This window comes from Cervus canadensis, chromosome 15 (genome assembly GCF_019320065.1).
Source record: "Cervus canadensis isolate Bull #8, Minnesota chromosome 15, ASM1932006v1, whole genome shotgun sequence".
Classification (NCBI taxonomy): Eukaryota; Metazoa; Chordata; class Mammalia; order Artiodactyla; family Cervidae; genus Cervus; species Cervus canadensis.
This window is the reverse complement of record NC_057400.1, coordinates 54,278,661-54,301,944: the sequence shown is the minus strand read 5'-3', so window position 1 is coordinate 54,301,944 and position 23,284 is coordinate 54,278,661. Positions and strand designations below refer to the sequence as shown.

General features: G+C 37.1%; 1 protein-coding gene across 3 annotated transcripts in view; it reads left to right on the top strand.

The window, feature by feature from the left end:
- The window catches only part of ATF2 (activating transcription factor 2), a 77,670-nt gene that overhangs the window by 8,839 nt on the left and 45,547 nt on the right, over positions 1-23,284 (top strand). For all 3 annotated transcript variants that reach the window (XM_043487506.1, XM_043487505.1, XM_043487504.1), the window contains exons 2-4: positions 1,802-1,902; positions 15,482-15,556; positions 17,233-17,302. In XM_043487506.1, the coding sequence (XP_043343441.1) occupies positions 15,525-15,556; positions 17,233-17,302 (102 nt within the window). In that variant the 5' untranslated portion in view covers positions 1,802-1,902; positions 15,482-15,524. The remainder of the gene's footprint in view (positions 1-1,801; positions 1,903-15,481; positions 15,557-17,232; positions 17,303-23,284) is intronic.

Below are 23,284 nucleotides of genomic sequence, written 5' to 3'. Positions count from 1 at the left end.
TCAGAAGGCCATCTTGCTGCTTTCTAGATATAAGTTCCTCGTCTTTTGTAAGCAGCTGCTGAACTAAATGCAAATATTCAATAGGAAAATCTGAAGCCATACTTAAGCATTTCCATGAAAGAAATAATTTGCAGAAATTGATCTGTCCCTGGAAGATGTGAACCTTTGAGCTATCCCACAGAGCCATTTGTCCTTTGAATTGCTGCTCCATTCACTGTCCCCATTTTACATTTGTCTAGCAGAATACCCTCTTCTGGTCCCTTTTCCTTTAAGGAAGAGTCTGTATATAAAACAGAATTTTGTTGCCAGCTTTGAAATAAGAGTCATTATCACTTTTGGTATTTGCATCAGAACTTTTAAACATATTAAGGCCTTTTCAGCCAACTTTATTCAAGGTAAAGTGCAAGTTCTTTTCAACAGTTTGTGCAATAAGGAAATGGAGGTCCAAATTCACACTTGACTCCCAGGTATGGGAGCTCAGCACTCAAATAACAGTAGAGAAAAGTTGACTTTCCCTTTAACTTTGTTCCTGGGATCACTGCCTTTTCCTAATATAGTTAGTAACTGAGCTTTCTGGCAAGTTCTTACCCAGTCTCATCTTAGGCACTCCATTGCTTACCTAATCGGTCCTGTGTAATCATTTTTATGGAAAGTTTATGGAAAACCTAATGAGATTATCCTTCCAAACCTAAACTTTTTAGGTTGTTTCTTTACTCTGGTCTTCAGATACAGATTGGTCTTGCATATTTAGAGAAGTCCTTATTAACATTGGTCTTGCTCCTTGGCTGCTGGCAGAACTATCTACTTTTGAAAGCTCCTGTAGTGGACTGATAAGGCATCTCTACAAGGTATCCAACCATCTTCCATTTTAGAATGACCAGAGTATGATGACAGAAAAAACTAATTATCCACCAATATTCATTCTCGTCTTTTTTCCTTATTGTAGACGCTCCATTCCCCCCATCCCCACCCCGAGCATATGATGAAATAAAGGATGTATTTCCCAGCTTCCCTGCTAGCTCTAGCCATGTGACTTAAGTTCTGACCAGAATAGAGGTTTCCTGTAAAATTTCTGAAAAGTGTCCTTGAAAGGAGGCTATCACCCATCTCTCCATTTTCCTTCCTGTCATCTGATGTGATGGTTAGACCTTGAGCAGTTATTTTAAGCCATGATGGAGATGCCACATGTTGAGGATGGCAAAACTGCAAAATAGAAGGAACCTGGGTTCCTAATGGTCATGGTTCTGACTACCTGTGTTCATGTGAGAGAAATAAACTTTTGACTCACTTAAGCCATTGTTATTTTGAGTTTTCTCACTCACAGCTAAAGCTAATCCTAGCTGATACGGGTGTAAAAAAGTTGTTTCCAAATAAGAACCACATAAACTGTTGTGTAAAGAACACTGACATAAGAGGAACTATTAATGTTCACTGTAAGAGTTTTGCTGCTCAGATTCAGCACTGCCGTTTTACAGATCAGCTATGACTACCTCTCCCTTCTGTTACATGAAAAAGTTTTATTTTTCTCTTTTCACCAAGACTCCATTGCCATGCTTCCATCTTTGAAATTGTTACACCTCTAATAGATGGCAGTGTGCCAGGAGTTGTGGGAGGCCACAGGATAAGTATCTTTATGGAAGATTTTTGAGGGAACCTTAATTTTATATTAAATAATGGAATGGAAGGCAAAATTCACATGCACTTTAAAATGTAAAATAACCATTTATAAATTTTTGTAGAGAAGTTGTTTAGCTCTTGCAGAGTAATGAGTTTGCTCTTTTCTGCTTCTCCTTTGCCCTAGGGATATTTGGATGGAAGCTTGAGAAGCACTGCTTACTTAATAAGAGCTGACAGATACCTGGCAGCACAGTAGATAAAGCTCATGGCCTACCAGCTAGAAAGGTAAGAGATTTTAAGTTTTTACTGCAAAAGTGGCCTTTTATTTTGTGATTGTCTCTCAAATATTATTAAATTAAAAAGGTATTTCCAGATAGCAATCCTCATAATGGTAGTGTCCTACCATATTGACTTTAATAAAAAAAAAGTTCTGATGTTTGGCAGATTTGGAGATGTCCTTTTGGAGCTACAATGCATATCAGCATATAAAAGCACGCCAAAGACTTTACATAAAGTACATAATTTTAATTCAGAGTGTCCTAACTTGTCTGACTAGAGAGTCCTCTGTAGCAAAGGGTCCCAGCATGAAAGTCCCAACTCTTGTAGGACTTTTTATAGGTACAGTAACAGGAGTTAATCCTTGAGATATATTCTATATTTTAAAAACATTTTGGACAGAAAGTCCTACTCTTGCATGTGCTCAGTAACTGGATTACTCAAAGAGACATTGGAAATTACAGGGTAGGGGTAGTAGAGGGAAGAAGGTCAGTGGTGAGTGGTGTTAACTCAGAAACAGATGAGAGGGGAGTACGAGCGCTCTGGGGTGAGAGAGTGAGCTGATTAAAGGTTTGCATTACTACAGCCAAAAAATGAAGGTATCATAAGAATGCGGTGGATGTCAGAGGCCAGTGCATGCAAGGGTCTGCAGACACCGTTAAGGATTAGAGACCTAACCATAAGGGCATAACGTATCCTTTCCTCTCATTTTGACTGGCATTGCTTGAGTATAATTCATCGTTCTCTTTCCTGAATCTAGAAGTTTATAACTGATTTTCTTATGCATAATTTTCTTATGCATGGTGTTACTCTCACTAATCATCCTCCACACTTCTATTAGTGATGTTGCAAAAATGTCCCTTTGATGATCTAAATCACCTATTTAAAATCTTTACATTTTTTATTATTAATTTAATTCTTTAAATTTTTAAATTTTATCTTTTAATTGCTTTACAGAATTTTGTTATTTTCTGTCAAACCTCAACATGAATTTTCCCATTTTTAATAACAAGATTAAGCAAACTTCTTTGCAGAGCGAGATAGTAAGATTTTAGGCTTTATGGGGGTCACATATAGTCTCTTGCTTCTTTTTCTCCTCCACTCCTCCCACCCCACACACACCTCTCAACTATTTAGAAAGTTCAAAAACTTTCTTAACATTTTGGCACAGGGCCATAGTTTATAACCTCAGGGTAGGGGTCAGATAGGGGAATGAGGATGGACTCCAGACTCCTTGCTCAGGCACTAAAGGCCTTTTGAAATTTGCTTCCTGCTCTGGCCCCAGCTCTCTTCTTCTTCAACCATATATCCCATAGTTTAGCCATTAGAAGTTCTTGGCGATCCTTCTGTGTATTCTGCTCTCTCCTCTGCCCAAAACATCATCTCTTTTTTCTTTAAGAAGACTTAAGTCCAGGCATTACTTCCTTCAGTATCCTTGGCAGATCCTTTCTCTCTCCAGGGTTGGCTAGGTACTTGTCTTAATGACGGGGTAGAAGTTCAGATAAATTTAACTTTAGAGAAAAGAAGAGCTTATACTCAGAATACAAAAGATTCTCACTTGACCCAGTCACAGAAAGCATCAGGCTTCATAGAAACTTTTCACGCATCTTGGCTGCATGGTTTTTTGTCTCTGTTTTCTGTACCTACTCCATTCTGGCTTTCATTAATTTCTTATCAGTATGGAACATGACAGAAGGTGTCTGTGAATCCTGAGTATGATTTTAAATGTCTAATGTATAGCTCTGGTTGACTTTTGTTTTTTAACACATTTCCTGAAGAGGTAATCTGATTGTCCTAACTTATTCAGATGTCTTTCCTGGTTTACCTGAAATATATAGGACTGCCTTTTGCTGGCCGCCTGGCTCTAAGAGGGGATTATGGGTAGGGAAGAAAGGTAACCAGCCCTAGTATACTCCCTGTTCCCCTATGTTCCCATAGCACCTGTGTATATCTTTATTATTGTATGTATATCACTAAATTAGTATTACTATATTCACTTGTTTGCCTTCCTTACTAAACTAATTTTGAGGTCAGGAAACATATCTTATTCTTAATGCAGTATCAGGTACAAATAGTCAAATATCTTCAAATAAATTTCATAAAATATATTTGTATTAGAAATGTTTGAGAATTCTGCATATCATATGTAACATGAAATATTATCTGTATTTTAGAAATCTGCTTTGAAGCTTGAATACATGCTTTAAGTGTAAAGGTTACAACATTTGTAGTTCTATAACTAGAATATCAGTAAAATTCATATTTTAGAATCTAGTGATTTCTGAAATTAACCACCAGAAACTGATTCATTTCCCCCACTTCTGTTTTCAAAGATTCATTTGCTCATACTAGTTTCTATGAAGTGATTTCCTTTTTACTTGTTTTTGATAGGAGATGTAAAAAAAGCAAATATTTTTATCAGTTATATCATTTGAATGATATAATTCAAAATTGCATGGGAATATTGATACTACAGGGTAAAGGATTATCTATCTTAATATGTTTAACATTATCTATCTTAAAATGTTTAACCTACATTTCATGTTTTAAACAAGGGAGTTGCCTATAGGACAGCTAATTGTCTAAATTTTAGTCACCTCTCAAGTCTTTAGTCAGATACAGAAATTATTATGATTCTGTTTGCTCTTAACTTTCAATACAGAACATAGTTTTTCTGTTCTTTGACACAATATGAAAGTTATAATCCAGAAACAATCAGAGAATTGTTAAGAGAATCTGTATATTTTAGTATATTCTCTTAACTACTGCTAAAAGTTACATGATACTAATTATATAATGGTTATATGTAAATTATGATAGTGCATGTTATTTCTATACACTTTAAGCTCCTTCTGTAAGTTCTTCCATTTTTATGTTTAATTTTTTTTTAGTTCAGAACCTTTTAAGATGCTAGCATGATATCCAATTCCTGCAAATACTTTATTTTCTACAATAAGGCATTCTCCTCTTAAATCGTAATATAACCATGAAAATCAAGAAGTTAATTTCAAAATATTGCTACTGTCTAATCTGTATATTATATTTAAGTTTTGCCAGTTATTCCAATAATGTCTGTCCTTTATAGCAACTAGATTCGGTCTAGAATCTCACATTGCAGTTAGTAGTTGTGACTCATTGGTCTTTTTCAATCTGAAACAGTTCCTTGATCTCTGTTTGACTTGGACACTTTGAAAATTATGGGCCAGTTGTTTTGAGGGGATTTACCTCAATTTGTGTAGTATTGTTGTGTAGTATTTCTTCATGATTAGATTCAGATTATGTATCTATGGCATGACTATCATGAAAGTGATGCTGTGTCCTCCTCATTGCAACCCTTTTAACTTGTATCACTTGAGTAAAGTGATGTTTGCCAGGCATTTGTACTGTATATTACTCTTTTGCCTTTAGTAATTAAAATGTATTTTATGCAGAGATACCTTGAAAGGATGTAAGTATCCTGTCTAATCAAACTTTCAGTTTATTCTTCTATATTGGTATGTATTTTTTATATCAGATTAATGAAATCCTATTTTATTCATAATATCTATTACTGTCATTTATTTTGATTCTGAAATTGTCTGAGATCTAGCCACTTTCTGGCTAAATTCATAATAAGTCCTTTTTTCTTGCACAAGATATTCAAGGCCCATCATGTATTTTTCCTGCTAAAGCCCTGGAATCGATCAATTCTTCAAGCATCCCAGGTTCCTTTTGGTTGAAAAATGGCATTTTGACATCAAGTGCTAAGTGGGCTTCTTGGTTAGGTGGTATCAGTGTTCCTAGGCCCTCTCAGTGACACAGCTAGGGAAGTATGTGAATATATGTGCATATTTATACACATATTATCATCTGTGTTTCTGTATGTTTCCATTGAAAGTCATGAGTTCATACCAATATCTCTGCTGCTGCTAAGTCGCGTCAGTCGTGTCTGACTCTGTGCGACCCCGTAGATGGCGACCTACCAGGCTCTTATGTCCATGGAATTTTCCAGGCAAGAGTACTGGAGTGGGTTGCCATTGCCTTCCCCAACCAATATCTATAAATCTCATCTAATATCAGGATTTATTCTGTGTGATTATGGTGTGACTATTTTCATCCTCTGTATAGTGTTGCCTATTTTCATCCACTGTATCCTTGAGAAATTCACGTATTCATTCATTACCTGCATTACATGTAATGAATTGCCTATTGCCCCCAGACCTTTTCCTCTCATCAGGTAGGTATCCTTTTGCTCAGGCCCTGGTATCCTGGCCTGGGCTGGTGCCATCCCTGTTCTTTACCTCACGTGTATACCGCCTCACCCTTCTGGGGCACCGACATCCCACATCAGACTACTTCCCCCTGCTTGCACAGACAGATCTTCCCTTACCTAACTCAGTCTCCTCTGCAGCCCAACCCCCCTCCCCCCATGAGCACCTTTCTCTTCTTGTCCAGGTTCTCATACTCTGTACTTAGACAGGCTGCTCCCTCAATGGCCTGACTAATCTGTCTCCCATGAAGATACCCTTATATGTGTTTTTCCTTAGAAGGTTGTCTTTTATATTAATGTTAAGTTATAAGACATGGTTTGCTGGTTAATGTCAACCCATTTCCTCCCTTTCATCTTTCCTTAAAGTGTTCTTCGTTACGATTTTTTAATTGGCATCTTATATTATGTGTGGTTTTATTTGATAATGGGTCTGTTGAGTAACTCTACAAGTCCCCAGAGAGTCTTTCTGTACAATTTTTTTTAAAGTGGTTTACATAAAATTGCTGTATAGTTGGTAGGCAAATAATTGCAACACAAGACAGTTCATATGCACAGTATAGCAAAGCTGGTCAGCTGGCAGGCACAGACTATAGCAGGAGAAATTTCTTGTGCCGTTTTTTACCTCGAGTAAGTCGTTTCACTGTTTGGGGCATCATTTGTAGTTTGCGTAGTTAGAACTAGATCAGGAATACAATGAGGTAAATAATCAGAAATCCATGTTAAAAGAAAGAGCCTCTGATCTGTATTCAAGAGAGAATTTTGGACTAACATTTCATTTTTTTGAATGGGCAAAAGGCAGGGATAAAGTTGATGTTTAGGTAATGTAGAATAAATATACAGTAGCAGTTTATTACAACATACAAATGTATCAAGGTACCATACTTTACACCCTGAATTTACACAATGTCATGTGTCAGATACCTTCCATTTTTTAAAAAAGATTGGGCAAAGGAAGCATTTTAGAGATTACAAAGAACCATTTTATATATGAAAAGGTTCAATCTCACTTGTCTGTCATGATACGCAACTTAAAAATTTTTTTCCCACTAATTCAACAAAAAAGTTAAATATTCAGTGTTGGTATGGGCATTGAGAAATGAGGTCTTTCTGTACACTACAGGTAAAGTAGAAGTCAGTGTTATGTATCTGAAGAGTTTAGCAATGTAAATTAAAAGTCTTAAAAATGTGCCTTCACTTTGATATAGTAGTTTCAGTTCTAGAAGTTCATCTAATGGAAATAATTACAGATATTACACAAAGATTTGTCCTCAAAAATAGTCACTGATGATAAAAATCAGTAAGAGAATAGTTATAATAGAGCTCAGACGGTAAAAAATTCACCTGCACTGCAGGAGACCTGGTTTCAATCCCTGAGTCGGGAATATCCCCCAGAGAAGGAAATGGCAACCCATACCAGTATGCTTGCCTGGAGAAACCCTCAGACAGAGGAGCCTGATGGGTGACAGTCCATAGGGTCACAGAGAGTCAACACGACTAAGCCACTAACACACACATAATGGAGTAATAGAGAATTAGTTATAAATATGTTGTATCTGTATGACACTGTGGATCTATATGGAATACTATATAGCCATTAAAATGACATTTAATATTTAATGATTTTACCAGAGGTCCCTAACCCAACTGCAGACCAGTACCTGTTCTCAGTCTGTTAGGAACTGGCCTGCACAGCTGGAGATGAGCGTCCGGGCAAGTGAGTGAAGCTTTGCACCATTTGCCAATCCCCATTGCTCTCCTCATGGATTCAGATTACCACCTGAACCATCCACCCCCACCCCAACCCTCCACCTCCATCTGTGGAACAATTGTCTTCCACGAAACTGGTCCCTGGTGCCAATAAAGGTTGGGGACTGCTGATACTATTTCATAATATGGCAGAATTTCAGTTCAGTTGTTCAGTTGTGTCCGACTCTTTGTGGCCCATGAACTGCTGCAGCATGCCAGGATTCCCTGTCCATCACCAACTCGCTGAACTTGTTCAAACTGATGTCCATCGAGTCGGTGATGCCATCCAGCCAATTCATCCTTGTCGTCCCCTTCTCCTCCTGCTTTCAATCTTTCCCAGCATCAGGGTCTTTTCCAACGAGTCAGTTCTATGCATCAGGTGGCCAAAGTATTAGAGCTTCAGCATCAGTCCTTCCAATGAATATTCAGGATTGATTTCCTTTAGGATTGACTAGTTGATCTCCTTGCAGTCCAAGGAACTCTCAGGAGTCTTCTCCAACACCACAGTTCAAAGCCATCGATTCTTTGGCATTCAGATTTCTTTATAGTCCAAGTCTGACATCCATGTATGACTACTAGAAAAACCATAGCTGTGACTAGACAGACCTTTGTTGGCAAAGTAATGTCTCTACTTTTTAACATACTGTCTAGTTTTTGTCATAGCTTTTCTTTCAGGGAGCAAGCATATTTTAATTTCATGGCAGCAGTCACCATCTGCAGTGATTTGGAAGCCCAAAAAATAAAGTGTCACTGTTTCCATTGTTTCCCCATCTATTTATCATAAAGTGATGGGACCAGATGCCATGATCTTAGATTTTTGAATATTGAGTTTTTGTGGGTTTTTTTGCAGCAACTCTACCCTTTTATTTTTTTTTTCCATTTATTTTTATTAGTTGGAGGCTAATTACAATATTGTAGTGGTTTTTGCCATACATTGACATAAATCAGCCATGGATTTACATGTGTTCCCCATCCCGATCCTCCCTCCCACCTCCCTCCCCAGAATACTGAGTTTTAAGCCAGCTTTTTCACTGCAGATGGTGACTGCAGCCATGAAATTAAAAGACACTTGCTCCTTGGAATAAAAGCTATGACAAACCTAGACAGCTCAGCATTTCACATGATGTACTCTGCATATAAGTTAAATAAGCAGGGTGACAATGTACAGCCTTGATGTACTACTTTCCAATTTGGAACAGTCCATTGTTCCATGTCCCATTCTAACTGTTGCTTCTTGACCTGCATACAGATTTCTCAGGAGGTAGGTAAGGTGATCTGGTATTCCCATCTCGTTAAGAATTTTCCACAGTTCGTTGTGATCCACACAGTCAAAGGCTTTAGTGTAGTCAATGAAGCAGAAATAGATGTTTTTCTGCAATTTTCTTGCTTTTTCTATGATCCAGTGGATGTTGGCAATTTGATCTCTGGTTCCTCTACTTTTTCTAAATCCACCTTAAATATCTGGAAGTTCTCAGTTCACATACTGTTGAAGCCCAGCTTGGAGACTTTTGAGCGTTACTCTGCTAGTGTGTGAGATGAGTGCATTTGTGCGGTAGTTTGAATATTCTTTGGCATTGCCTTTCTTTGGGTTTGGAATGAAAACTGATCTTTTCTAGTCCTGTGGCCACTGCTAAGTTTTCCAGATTTGATGACATATTGCTGACATTTTAACAGCATCATCTTTTAGGATTTGAAATAGCTCAGCTGGATTTCCATCACCTCCACTAGCTTTGTTCGTAGTGATGCTTCCTAAGGCGCACTTCACTTCGCATTCCAGGATGTCTGGCTCTAGGTGAGTGATCACAGCATTGTGGTTATCTGGGTTATTAAGATCTTTTTTGTATAGTTCTTCTGTGTATTCTTGCCACCTCTTCTTAATATCTTCTGCTTCTGTTAGGTCCATAGCATTTATTTAGGTAATTGTATTTTAAAGGAAGTTGTAATACTCTTTTTTTTTAATTAAAAAATATTTGTGTATTTTTATACATTATTCTTTTTTTTTCTCTATTTTTCTGAGAGCAAATTTAAAGTTTCTTACAAAAAAAAAAAATAAAGTTTCTTACAACGTCTTAGTTCAGCAAGTGTAATTTAGTTCATAATATCCAGAAATAACAATGACCTCTTTCTGAACCCCAAATAAACCTTGAGCGTTAAAGATTATTTTTTAGAATTATGTAAGATTGATCATTTATGTGGTGTAGTTAGTAGTGGATATTGCTGTGACTATGTTATAACAAACAAAATTTAAAGTATACCTTCAACCAGGTTTGGAGTTCTAAAATAAAATGCCTTATAGCAGTGAAATAGAAAAAATATGAAGAACATACACATGTTTATATGTGGAATTGTCCTAGAAACTGGAAAGAGGAGTCTGAGCTGGATGTTTGATTAGCTAGTATAAACTCCATCACTATCCTGGAAGTTTCTTGAGAGCAAATACCTATCTTAGTTCACTACTACGTCCCTAGCACGTGGCATAGAGTGAAGAACAAAATAGACCCTCAAATATTTGTTCAAAGATGAAAAGGAGAAACCTTGGCAGTAAATCACAAGGAGAGGGAAGATGAAGAATGTTAGAAGAAGAGTTAAAAGAGAGATTAGAGAAACCAAAGAAACTGACTTCTTAAATCTTGTGTAGAACCCTCCTGTGTACTCTTCATGCCAGTGATTTTCCTACCAGTATAGGCTGTAGAGTCTTCTCTCCTGTGTTGTTGGAAGAGGGTGTTGGCTGTGACCAGTGCGTTCTCTTGGCAAAACTCTATTAGCCTTTGCCCTGCTTCATTCTGTACTCCAAGGCCAAATTTGCCTGTTACTCCAGGTGTTTCTTGACTTCCTACTTTTGCATTCCAGTCCCCTATAATGAAAAGGACATCTTTTTTGGGTGTTAGTTCTAGAAGGTCTTATAGGTCTTCATAGAACCATTCAACTTCAGCTTCTTCAGCATTACTGGTTGGGGCATAGACTTGGATTACCATGATATTGAATGGTTTGCCTTGGAAACGAACAGAGATCGTTTTGTCGCTTTTGAGATTGCATCCAAGTGCTGCATTTTGGACTCTTTTGTTGACTATGAGGGCTAATCCATTTCTTCTAAGGGATTCTTGCCCACAGTAGTAGATCTAATGGTCATCTGAGTTAAATTTACCCATTCCATTCCATTTTTGTTTTCTGATTCCTAAAATGTTGACGCTCACTCTTGCCATTTTCTGTTTGACTACTTCCAATTTGCCTTGATTCATGGACCTAACATTCCAGGTTCCTATGCAGTATTGCTCTTTACAGCATTAGACCTTACTTCTATCACCAGTCACATCCACAACTGGGTGGTGGTTTTGCTTTAGCTCTGTCTCTTCCTTCTTTCTGGAATTATTTCTCCACTGATCTCCAGTAGCATATTGGGCACCTACCGACCTGGGGAGTTCATCTTTCAGTGTCCTATCTTTTTGCCTTTTCATACTGTTCATGGGGTTCTCACGGCAAGAATACACAAGTGGTTTGCCATTACCTTCTCCAGTGGACCACATTTTGTCAGAAGACTCTCCACATGGACATCACCAGATGGTCAACAACAAAATCAGATTGATTGTATTCTTTGTAGCCAAAGATGGAGAAGCTCTATACAGTCAACAAAAACAAGACCGGGAGCTGACTGTGGCTCAGATCATGAACTCCTTATTGCCAAATTCAGACTTAAATTGAAGAAAGTAGGGAAAACCATTAGACCATTCAGGTATGACCTAAATCAAATCCGTAATGATTATACAGTGGAACTGGGAAATAGATTTAAGGGACTAGATCTGATAGAGTGCCTGATGAACTGTGGATGGAGGTTCATGACATTGTACAGGAGACAGGAATCAAGGCCATCCCCAAGAAAAAGAAATGCAAAAAAGCAAAATGACTGTCTGAGGAGGCCTTACAAATAGCTGTGAAAAGAAGAGAAGCAAAAAGCAAGAGAGAAAAGGAGATACACCCATTTGAATGCAGAGTTCCACAGAATAGCAAGGAGAGATGAGAAAACCTTCTTCAGTGATCAGTGCAAAGAAACAGAGGAAAACATTAGAATGGGCAAGACTAGAGATCTCTTCAAGAAACTTAGAGATACCAAGGGAACATTTCATGCAAAAATGGGCTCAATAAAGGACAGAAATGGTATGGACCTAACAGAAGCAAAAGATATTAAGGAGAGGTGGCAGAAATACATGGAAGAACTGTACAAAAAAGATCTTCACACCCAGATAATCAAGATGGTGTGATCACCCAGCCAGACATTCTGGAACGCGAAGTCAAGTGGGCCTTAGGAAGGATCACTATGAACAAAGCTAGTGGAGGTGATGGAATTCCAGTTGAGCTATTTCAAATCCTGAAAGATGATGCTGTGAAAGTGCTGCACTCAATATGCCATCAAATTTGGTAAACTCAGCAGTGACCACGGGACTGGAAAAGGTCAGTTTTCATTCCAATCCCAAAGAAAGGCAATGCCAAAGAATGTTCACACTACCACACAATTGTACTCATCTCACACGCTAGTAAAGTAATGCTCAAAATTCTCTAAACCAGGCTTTGACAGTACGTGAACTGTGAACTTCCAGATGTTCAAGTTGGTTTTAGAAAAGGCAGAGGAGTCAGAGATCAAATTGCCAACATCCGCTGGATTGTTGAAAAAGCAAGAGAGTTCCAGAGAAACATCTATTTCTGCTTTATTGACTATGTTGACTGTGTGGATCACAATAACCTGTGGAAAGTTCTGATAGAGGTGGGAGTACCAGACCACCTGACCTGCCTCTTGGGAAATTTGTATGCAGGTCAGGAAGCAACAGTTAGAACTGGACATGGAACAACAGACTGGTTCCGAATAGGAAAAGGAGTACATCAAGGCTGGATATTGTCACCCTGCTTATTTAACTTATATGCAGAGTACATCATGAGAAACGCTGGGCTGGAGGAAGCACAAGCTGGAATCAAGATTGCTGGGAGAAATATCAGTAACCTCAGATATGCAGATAATACCACACTTACGGCAGAAAATGAAGAAGCACTAAAGGGTCTCTTGGTGAAAGTGAAAGAGGAGAGTGAAAAGGTTGACTTAAAAATCAACATTCAGAAAACAAAGATCATGGCATCCGGTCCCATCATTTCATAGCAATTAGATGGGGAAACAGTGGCAGACTTTATTTTTTGGGGCTCCCAAATCTCTGCAGATGGTGACTGTAGCCATGAAATTAAAAGATGCTTGCTCCTTGGAGAAAAGTTATGACCAACCTAGACAGCGTATTAAAAAGCAGAGTCATGATTTTGCCAAAAAAGGCCTGTCTAATCAAGGCTATGGTTTTTCCAGTGGTCATGTATGGATGTGAGAGTTGGACTATAAAAAACACTGAGCACCAAAGAATTGATGCTTTTAAACTGTGGTGTTGGAGAAGACTCTTGAGAGTCCCTTGGATTTCAAGGAGATCCAACCAGTCCATCCTAAAGGAAATCAGTCTGGAATATTCATTGGAAGGACTGATGTTGAAGCTGAAACTCCAATACTTTGGCCACCTGATGGGAAGAGCTGACTCATTTGAAAAGACCCTGATGCTGGGAAAGATGAAGGCAGGAGGAGAAGGGGACGACAGAGGATGAGATGGTTGGTTGGATGGTATCACTGACTCAATGGAGATGAGTTTGAGTAAACTCCAGGAGTTGGTGATGCACAGGGATGCCTTGCATGCAGCAGTCCATGGGGTCGCAAAGAGTCAGACACAACTGAGTGACTGAACTGAACTAATAAATTGTAGATGCTTGCCTGAGAGCGGTGTGCTGTAGTAACAGTTCTCTATCTGCAGTCATTGTCTTCTCTGACAGTTTATAGTTGACACTGTCAGACAGTTTATAGTTTATAGTTGAAAGCCTCTTTCCCGTGCTTTCTTAGAAGCATATTTCCACCCTTGATGTGAAAGGGAGATAAGCCTGGATTTAGAGGTTTGAGATTCAGTTAGATTAACACACAGATAGCATTTAAGCCTGCTGGAGGAATTATGATCATTTATGTCTCAAGGTGCTTTGACTGTTGTCTTTACAGCTACCTCAGCTAGATATTAGGAAATAGTATATAAGTAATGGGAATTGTTATTGGTTGGCTAGAAAATAATCTGCTGTGTAGGTAAGGAACTTCTTTTGTAGAATGGGAGAATAGTAGTTATGGCAGGTAGAAAAGAATACCAAGGGTTAATTCCTTTAGAAAGCTTTTCTATAAGTATCAGATTGGTTCCCTACACTACTTCTATATTTTTAATATTTTAACTCTTATTCTTAACCAGATTGTATTGAAATTTCTGTTTTCTTTCTTCTGCTTGACTAAAAGTTTCTCAGAGTGGAGGGTCTTTGTTTTTTCATCTTTGTGTCTGTGTGTGTGTTTGATGTTTAAATGTTTCCTGAACTTATCTGAGTTTAAATATTGCTTTGATTTTTCAAAGCAATATGAACTGCATCTTCTTACTAGTTTTAGTTTATTGAGATAGTTAACATAATCTAAACTGGTTCATATTATATAGCAATTTATTCATTCCTTGATATTTAATGGGGGCTTCCCAGGTGGCACTAGTGGTTAAAGAATCTACTTGCCAGTGCCGGGGACACAAGAGATACAGGTTCAGTCCCTGGTTGGGGAAGATTCCCTGGAATAGGAAGTGGCAGCCCACTCCGGTATTCTTGCCTGGAGAATTCCATAGATAGAGAAGCCTGGGAGGCAGTAAATAAATAGTCCATGGGGCTGTAAGGAGTCAAGATGACTGAGGAACTAACATGCTCCCTTTCTTTCAGAACTTTCTTCTTCTTATCTCTTATATCATCTCTGATTCCAGGATTCAGAACTGTAGCTATTTGTACATTTCTCCACAGGAATTACCCAATTCTGTTGAGCAGAACATTCTTCACCACATTTATAAGCAAAATTATGTAAAAACAAATTTTTTTCTCTTATGTACCATTGGCTTTTATGGATAAGCATATAGTTAACTCTGTTCGCCACTAGATGGGGTTTCAGTGAATGTAATGGAGTATTGCTGCTGCTGCTTAGCTGGGTTTAAAAATGAGACACTCACCTAGTAGTTTAAGTGTTGTACTTGTCCTTAAGCTAATATCAGATAAGTAAGCTATGAAGTTAGGGAAGAGGGAGCTCCTTCAACTACATTGAGGGACAAATAGACTGATGAATTAGGCTGAGAACCAGACCACACTGACTGCATTTGAAAAAATTTAAAGCTTTCTGAATAGATATTTTGAAATAGGAGGTCTAGTCTTTTCACCAGACTTCAAAAAAGTCAGGATTTTCACTCTTTTAATTATTGCCCTTCAGTCACAACCTTAAAGGCTAAGCTAAATGTTTCTCTTTTACCTTCTTTATGGTGGAGTTGGATATATTTTGCATTTATATGGATGTTTTTATTTTAGGAGCAGAGCTCTATTATAAAGATTCTTAATAGTGAGTGGGTTTTTGGATGACAGTAGCTACAGAGAGTGTAATTATCTGAGTGTTTTTATTTTTTACTATGTTTCAAGAAGTGTTTCAAAACTAAATATTTAATAGTGTGAAACCACTTCATTTTTCAGTGTCCTTGCCATGAAAAAGAGGACGTGATAAGTTGTTCAGCTTATGAAATTCAAGTTATATGTGAATTCTGCCAGGTTTGTATGCAATATTTGATGTTTTGGGCTATTTTTCAAATTTTTTTATTTTTCATATTGTAGATTATAAGTATTTTCACAGGTTATTTCTAGATAAATGGTTCATTTTTTTTTTATAAATAAGGAAATATTTATTTATATAGTATGTAGTTCAGCTGATACTCCTAATAGAGCATCAAAATACACTTAACTATGACAAAGATAAATATATATTTTAGGGTTTTGATTTCTCCTTAAATGAGTTCCAAATAATACTAGTCCCATAAGGTGAAAAAGGGTTCAGACAGAAAATGGATGTGGTAGATATGCTCTATTCTAGGTGCTCTTCTGGTCATTTCCCTCGAACATAGTAATTCTTTGAAAAGTCCTGCCTCCCAAAAGAAATATTCTAGCACTTCCCAAATCTGACTATGATAGCAATTGTCATCTCTGTTTGCGAAGGGCTTTTTCTCAAAGGTTTCTGAAGGTTACGTATTTCTGAAAGGCTAACACACTAGTGTTGAAAAAGGAATAATTTTACAGACTTGTTAATTCAGTCAAATATAGTTGTATGTAATTTGTAGGGAGAAAGCAAAAACAAAAACCTGCAAGTTAATGGAAGGACTAATTGGGAACTTTCAAGTCTAATTCAAAAAGTAGGAAAATAATGTTGACTTGAAAATGTCTTTTTTGTAGTTTTTGGTTTAAATCAGGATCCAGGAAAGTCCCCATATTGTATTCTATTTAATATGGTATATTCAACCTCTTTTAACCTAAAGCAGTTCCCCTCTACTTTCTCTTTTCTTTTGTTCCCCATGACATTTATTTTTCAGGAGACCAGGTCTTTTGTGCTGTAGAATTTTGCTAATTGCATCTCAGTAGTGGTGTTTGATCTGTTTTCTCTATCTCCTTTATTTCCTGTAGTAGAATCTAGAAAAGCTTGATTAGATTTCAGGTTTGGATACAGCTGCACACCCCGCCCCCCACCATGAATGCTTCATGTGCTTTCTGTTGTCTCATCAGGGGACTCACAGTATTTGTCCCACTTTTAGTGACGTTAACTTAACACTGACCCGTGAGTTCAGATGCTGTCGACCTGACCCAGCCATTATGAAGCTCCCATCACCTTTGCTCCTGATGGTTTTACCAGACATTGATGAGAGTTGCCTGTCCATAATTTCATTGGTATTTAAAGTAGTGATCTTCTAGGGACTTCCCAGCTGGTCTAGTGGCTAAGACTCCGAGGTTCCTATGCAGGGGGCCTGGGTTCGATCCCTGACCCAGGAACTAGATCCCACATGCTGCAACTGAAGGTTCACATGCTGCATCAAAGACTGAATATCCTGCATGCCACAACTAAGACCTGGTGCAGCCAAATAAATAAACAAAAAATAAAATAAGGTAGTGATCTTCTAATTATTTCATTCTTTCTGCGCTTATGCTACTGAACAGGAAAGGTTTAACCTAATAGATCAGAGTTCTTAACAGTTTTTTCTATAATGTGAAATCTGCATGTTGCATGTCTTTGTTCATAATAAGAAAATGGAAGATGGGGTTAAAATGTCAGTAAAACTGTTTTATTTCACATTCAGATAGAAAAGGTAAAAAGCTTAATGAAAATCAAGTAATATTTTAAGTTATTTATTTAAAAATCTGTACTGTAAAATGTTTAATCATCTCTGAATGTTTTATTATAGGCAATACAAGGACCTGTGGAATATGAGTGATGACAAACCCTTTCTATGTACTGCCCCTGGATGTGGCCAGGTAATACATAAATTATTTGGTATGTTCACATTTATTAAACACTTAGGACAGTGAATGTTGTCATTAAGGGGATTCTTTTATGATATTTTGTACAATTTTGAAGTTAGAATGAAAATAACCCAGAAAAATTTGGAGAAAAAATTCATTTTCTTCAGTAGCATATCTAAATTTTAAAGAATACAATCTAACATGGAAAAAAAAAAAGTTAAGTCTTGTAAGGGAAAGATGGAAAACCTGGAGAAAACACAAGGTTTAAAAGCATTTTCATTTGATCGTTATTGGTTGAAAATCATTGTAAACTGCCCAGTTGGAAATCAGATACATTATCTCGGATGAAAACTGTTTTATTTGCTGTACTCTTGTGAAATTAACTAATTTTTACCTCTGAGCAAATCACTAATGTACAGCATCTCACTAATATACTAATGTTATTAAGTCTATAATCTTTAACATAGGCTTGTGTGGAAGCATTTTCAGAAAATAATATTTTAGTGTTTCAGAAGATATTTCAGTGTTTTTCAATAGACCATTAAATTATTATTCTAAAATTTTTATAATAATCTTAACTATAGACACTGAGGAACGAAAAAATAAATTTAATGTGTAGTAAAATTATAGAGTACTTAAATATACAAACTATAAACCATAAATATTAAAATGTTTCTTTGGTTCTCATTGTTTTCTTTAGTTGATACTTTAAGTTGAGATATAATTTATATACAGTAAACTGCATATTACTTATAAGTGTACAGTTTGGTACATTTTAACGTATGTATGTACCCATAAAACCATCACAATTCAGATAGTGTATGTATTCATCATCTCCCCAAGTTTCCTGTGCTTGTTATGCCTCCCTCTCACCCCTCCCAACCCTGTCAACCTCTATTCTGCCTTCTGTCACTATAGGTTAGTTTTTATTTTCTAGAATTTTATGTAAATGGAATCATACAGTATGTACTTTTGACTGGCTTCTTTCCTTCCACATAATTTACAGTTTCTCCATACTATGTGATCAATAGTTAATTCCTTTTCATTGAGGAATAATATTTCCTTAGTTCACAAACAGTTATTTATTTACTCGTTTATGAACTTTTGGCTTATTTCCAATTTTTAGCTGTTACAGATAAAGCTGTTGTGAATATTTAAGTACCAGCCTTTGTATGAACACATTCTTTCTTTTCTCTTGGGTGACTACCTAGAAGGATAGTGATGGGATCATATGTTACATATACTAGGAAACTGTCAAACTGCTTCTAAAAGGGAGGTACCACTTAATGTTTCCACCAGTGGTCTGTGAGCAGTCCTGTTGTATAATATCTTTGCCAATATTTGGTGTGGTTCTTTTAATTTTAGCCATTTTCATTGGGTGTATACTGATAAATTGTGTGTTAATTTGCATTTCATTGATGAAAAGATGAGCACTTTTTCATTTGCTTATACCTTATTTTTTGTGAAATATCTTCAAATCTTCTGCTTGTTTTTTAAGATTGGGTTGTCTTTTAATTATTGAGTTGTATGAGTTCTTTAAATATTCTGGATACCAGTCCATCTTCAGTTTTTTCTTTATGTCTCTGGTTTCCAACTTGACTTTCATAATATGAAAATAATCTGTCCATTAAAAGATGGATGTTTCTTTTAATGAAGTCTGATGTGTTAATTTTTTCTCTTTGGTTGTTGCTTTCTGAGACTTACCTAAGAAACTGTTGTTTACCTTTAAGACACAAAAATACTCTCCTTCATCTTCCTCTGAAAGTTTGGCTTTTCATTTAGGTCTCTTGCCTTTTGAATTAATATTTGTGCATAAGTCTGAGTTAGGAGTTGAAGCTCACTTCTTTTTTCCATGTGGCTTTTCAGAGATTCTAGTGTCATTTGTTGAAAAGATTTTTCCTTTCTCCATTAAATTGCTTCATCCCTTTTCTTGAAAACCAGATGATTTGTATAAGCATGGATCTATTTCTGAACTTCTGTTTTTTCATCAGTCTGTCAACGTTTATGCCAGTACCATATGTCTTGATTACTCTAGCTACATAGTGAGCCTTCCAGTCACTTAGGCTAAGTTCTCAGATTTAGTTCTTCTTTTTCAGGATTGTTTCGGATAGTCTTTTAATTTTAGTCCTTCTGGTGAGGGTGTAGTGGTATCTAAAGATTTTAGTTTACATGATGTCCAGTGATGTTGAGCAGGATAAAAGTAGGGCTTCCCAGGTAGCTCAGACGGTAAAGAATCTGCCTGCAATGCAGGAGACCCAGGTTCAATCCCTGGGTTAGGAAGATCCCCTGAAGAAGGGAATAGCTACCCTCTCCAGTATTCTTGCCTGGAGAATTCTATGGACAGAGGAGCCTGGTCTTGGGGTCACAAAGAATCAGACACGACTGAGTGACTAACACTTTCACAGGATAAAGGTAGAAATTACCAGAGTTGGTGATATTTTAAATGGGTTGGTCAGTGAATGCCTCTGTAATAAGGTGACACTTGAATAAAGATGTGGAAGCAAACCCTACACATACCTTGGGGAAGAGTTTTTCAGAGTGAAAGAACAACAAGTTTAAGGCCAAGAGGGAAGAAATGAATTTGGTGTGTTTAAGAACAGAAAGATGACTGCTGGAACGTATAGTGATTAACTAGGATAAGGGTAGGAGATGAGGTCAGAAAGGTAGGGGAATAAAAAGAGCCCATAACCTGTAGAGCTTTTTTGTTGACTGTGGTCTAAGGTGTTTGGGTTTTATTCACAGAGGAATGAAAAGCTGTTGCTGAGCTAATAGTGGAAGCTGGGAAAGTAGAGACTGGCAGCAGTCAGGTGAGAGATAACGGTGGCTTTGACTAGGTGGTAGTAATGGACATACAAAGAAATAGACTGATTTGACATATATTTTGGAGATAAATTTTGTATACATTTTTCTATAAATTCAGGAAAGCAATTTCCAAAATCCTTTTACACTAAAATTTTGGATATGATTTACTCATAATGATAAATGACATTTTCTCCTTGGGTTTGGGACTAAGTTAAGTAGAAAGGTGGTCCATTTTGCTGGAATGGACTGTACAGAGAGCATAATTCTGTAACCCCTGAATTATAGCTAATACAGTATGTGTCTCAAGCCAGCCTTTGGACCATGACCAATTTTGCTGTGTTGTTCTAGGAATCATTCTTGAAAACTCAGTCTCAGACAAGTCCCTGATTCTTTGTCTTATTCTTTTCTGCTTAAAATAGTTGGAATTGTCATCTTGTGATTGACTCTTTAGTAATACATATGCCATTTTTAATAAAAAGCATTGCATTTAAATTTACTTAAGAAATGAGGTTAAATGAAGGTTAGCTCTCATTTGGCATTTAACCAAATGAAGATTAAATGCCAACAAAAGATCAGAGAGGATGAGAACCCAAGATCGAATTAGTAACATCTAACTTTCCCGGTTTTTGGTACCTCAACCCCAAAACTGGAAGATAGAACCAGTGAGAGAATGAATTCAGTAAAATTAGGGGAATTAAGGTAAATGGAAATGAGATAGTTTTCAGGTCGAGAAAATATTTTAAAATTTCTGAGGAAAATTATACAATCTGTTCAAACACATCCATATTGTTTATAGACACTATTAATGCTTCCTTAGCTGATGAAATGAGGCAAATGGAACATTATACAACACATACCAGGGGTAAAGCCGGAGTTTATTCACCTCAATACCAGATCCAGGAAGTCTGGGAGCTTTTTGATATTCATTATTTGAGTTCTCATAGCAGGCTGCCTTGAACATGCCCAATCTGTGGCACAAATAGCCAAGAGACTGAGGTAGACTACCGCTCAGCCCACACGGAATAGGGAGGAGAGCCTTTGTAGAGTCCTCTGCAGGTAGCTAGGGTGTTCCAGCACTTTATCAGGCCTAGAAGTCAGCCACTATCCTTCCTCAATATGTATATCAGCAACATTTCCATCTAATGATGCTGTCTATAAATCAATCTGTTATTATTTTGGCATTTTCTACCGTCAGAATGTTTATATTTTTGGCAAAGCAGCAGCCATTTTACTTCAGTCATGTTGAAAATACTCCTGCACTCTCCTTCATTGCTGGTAAAAGTGCAAGTTGGCAAACGCATTTACTCTTTGACCCAGCAATCCCACTTTTGGGATTGTCCCACAAATGTTATATCAACACTATGAAAAGACATATGCCAAGGTTATTAAATATGTGTTCAATATATTTTGTTACCTGGGAATCTCTGGACAGCAGTTTTCCATGGCAATAGAAGCTGAAAACTACAGAGCTCCTTGAAGCTTTAGTTTGGAAGTGACAGGGCATCAGTTCTATAGCATTCTGTTGATCACGCAAGTCACCAGACCAGCTCAGACTCAAGGGGTGGAGAAATAGGTACCATCCTCTGGATGGAGAACCAGCATTAACCACATGGCAAAGGAAGGAGGGTGTATTTCATACCAAAAGGAATTTGTGGCCATGTTTTACAATGTGCCACAGATGGATACTGCAATATTTCTAGGTAAAATAATTCTTGGAATTGGTCTCAAAAAAAAAAAGTGCATTGGGTGAATTGTGAGTAGAGATGAAATGAGATGGATCATAGGTTGATAATTGCTAAAGCTGAGTGAAGTGTACCAAGGGGGTTTATTACACTATTTTTTAAAAATTTTCTTAAATTCAACAGAAGAAAAAGCAACCTATTGCTGAATATAAGAACATGTATGTATCAGAGATTGCTTAAAAGATTTAATATTTTTTAAAAATATGAAAAATATTAAGTTAGAATAGTTTTTCAGACTCCCTATTATGAAAGGAGATAACACTCATTTTTCTTCTTACATCTCCTTTCCTCCTCCCTTAATGTCTGGTAATAATTATTTTTCCATTGGTAGAGTTCGGAATACATTTTGTCTGATAATCCATAATCCCCATATTTCTTCGGTTTTACTTCTGTATTTAAGTAGTATAGAGAGGAAGGATGAGAACTAAGCTTTAAGGCACTCCAGTGTTTAGCAGTCAGAAAGAGGGGAAGGACATAGAGAAGGCAGAGAAGCAGCAGATAATGAAGAAAATTGTGTTCTAGAAGTCAAGTGGGAAAAGTATTTCAAAATGTGGAGAAACAATGTAGTCATATAGTTGCTAGGATAATTCGGTATTTACTATTGAATTTAGAAATATGGGGATTGTTAAGACACCCTGATAAGAGTAGCTTCAGTGAAAGAGCAGTGACAACAGTGAGATTGGAATTAGCCTGAAGAGTAAATGTGGAGAATCAGAAGTGGAGACATTATGAGATACCTTTTATTTGTAATTTAACTTAAAGGGAACAGTGAAATACTGCTGGAGGAGAATTAAAGATGGAGCTTTTTTGCTTGTTTTGAATTTTAAGGTGCAACTATCACAGCATAACTTTACACTGCAGAGAGAGGAACTGTTGCAGAAATGGGGTCCTTAAGAGAGGATGGGATCCAGTGTTCAAGTGGAAGGACTGGCCTTAGATAGGACCATGGACCATTTATCCATAGTAACTGAGAATGAAAAGTCGGGAAGAGGTGTGGAAGGTTTGAATAGAGAAAAGGAACCATATCAAAACTTAGACATACAAACATGTTTCTTCGATATGGTCACCATAAAAATTTCTGTATATTCCAGTGCACAAAAGAAATTATCTTTAGAGGCTATGGCATATTGTTATTAAGAGATTTGTATTACTTAGGATGCAGGCTGAGACAAAGAATCAACCTTTAACAACAGACTGATTGGCTTGTTTTTTAATATAATAACCAGGAAGTGTAGGAGTCCCAGGTAGGCTGGTTCTATAATCCTCATCATGCTACTTCCATTTTTGGGTCCAAATGGCTGTCCAGCTCCTGCCATGAAGTCCACATTCCAGCAGTGAGGGAGGGAGAAGGGGGAGCAGAGAGGAGCATGTCCACACCCATCATTTTAGGGGCTTTAACTGGAAGTAATGCAGATGATTTTCACTCATTATTTTGATCCCAAAAGAGTAT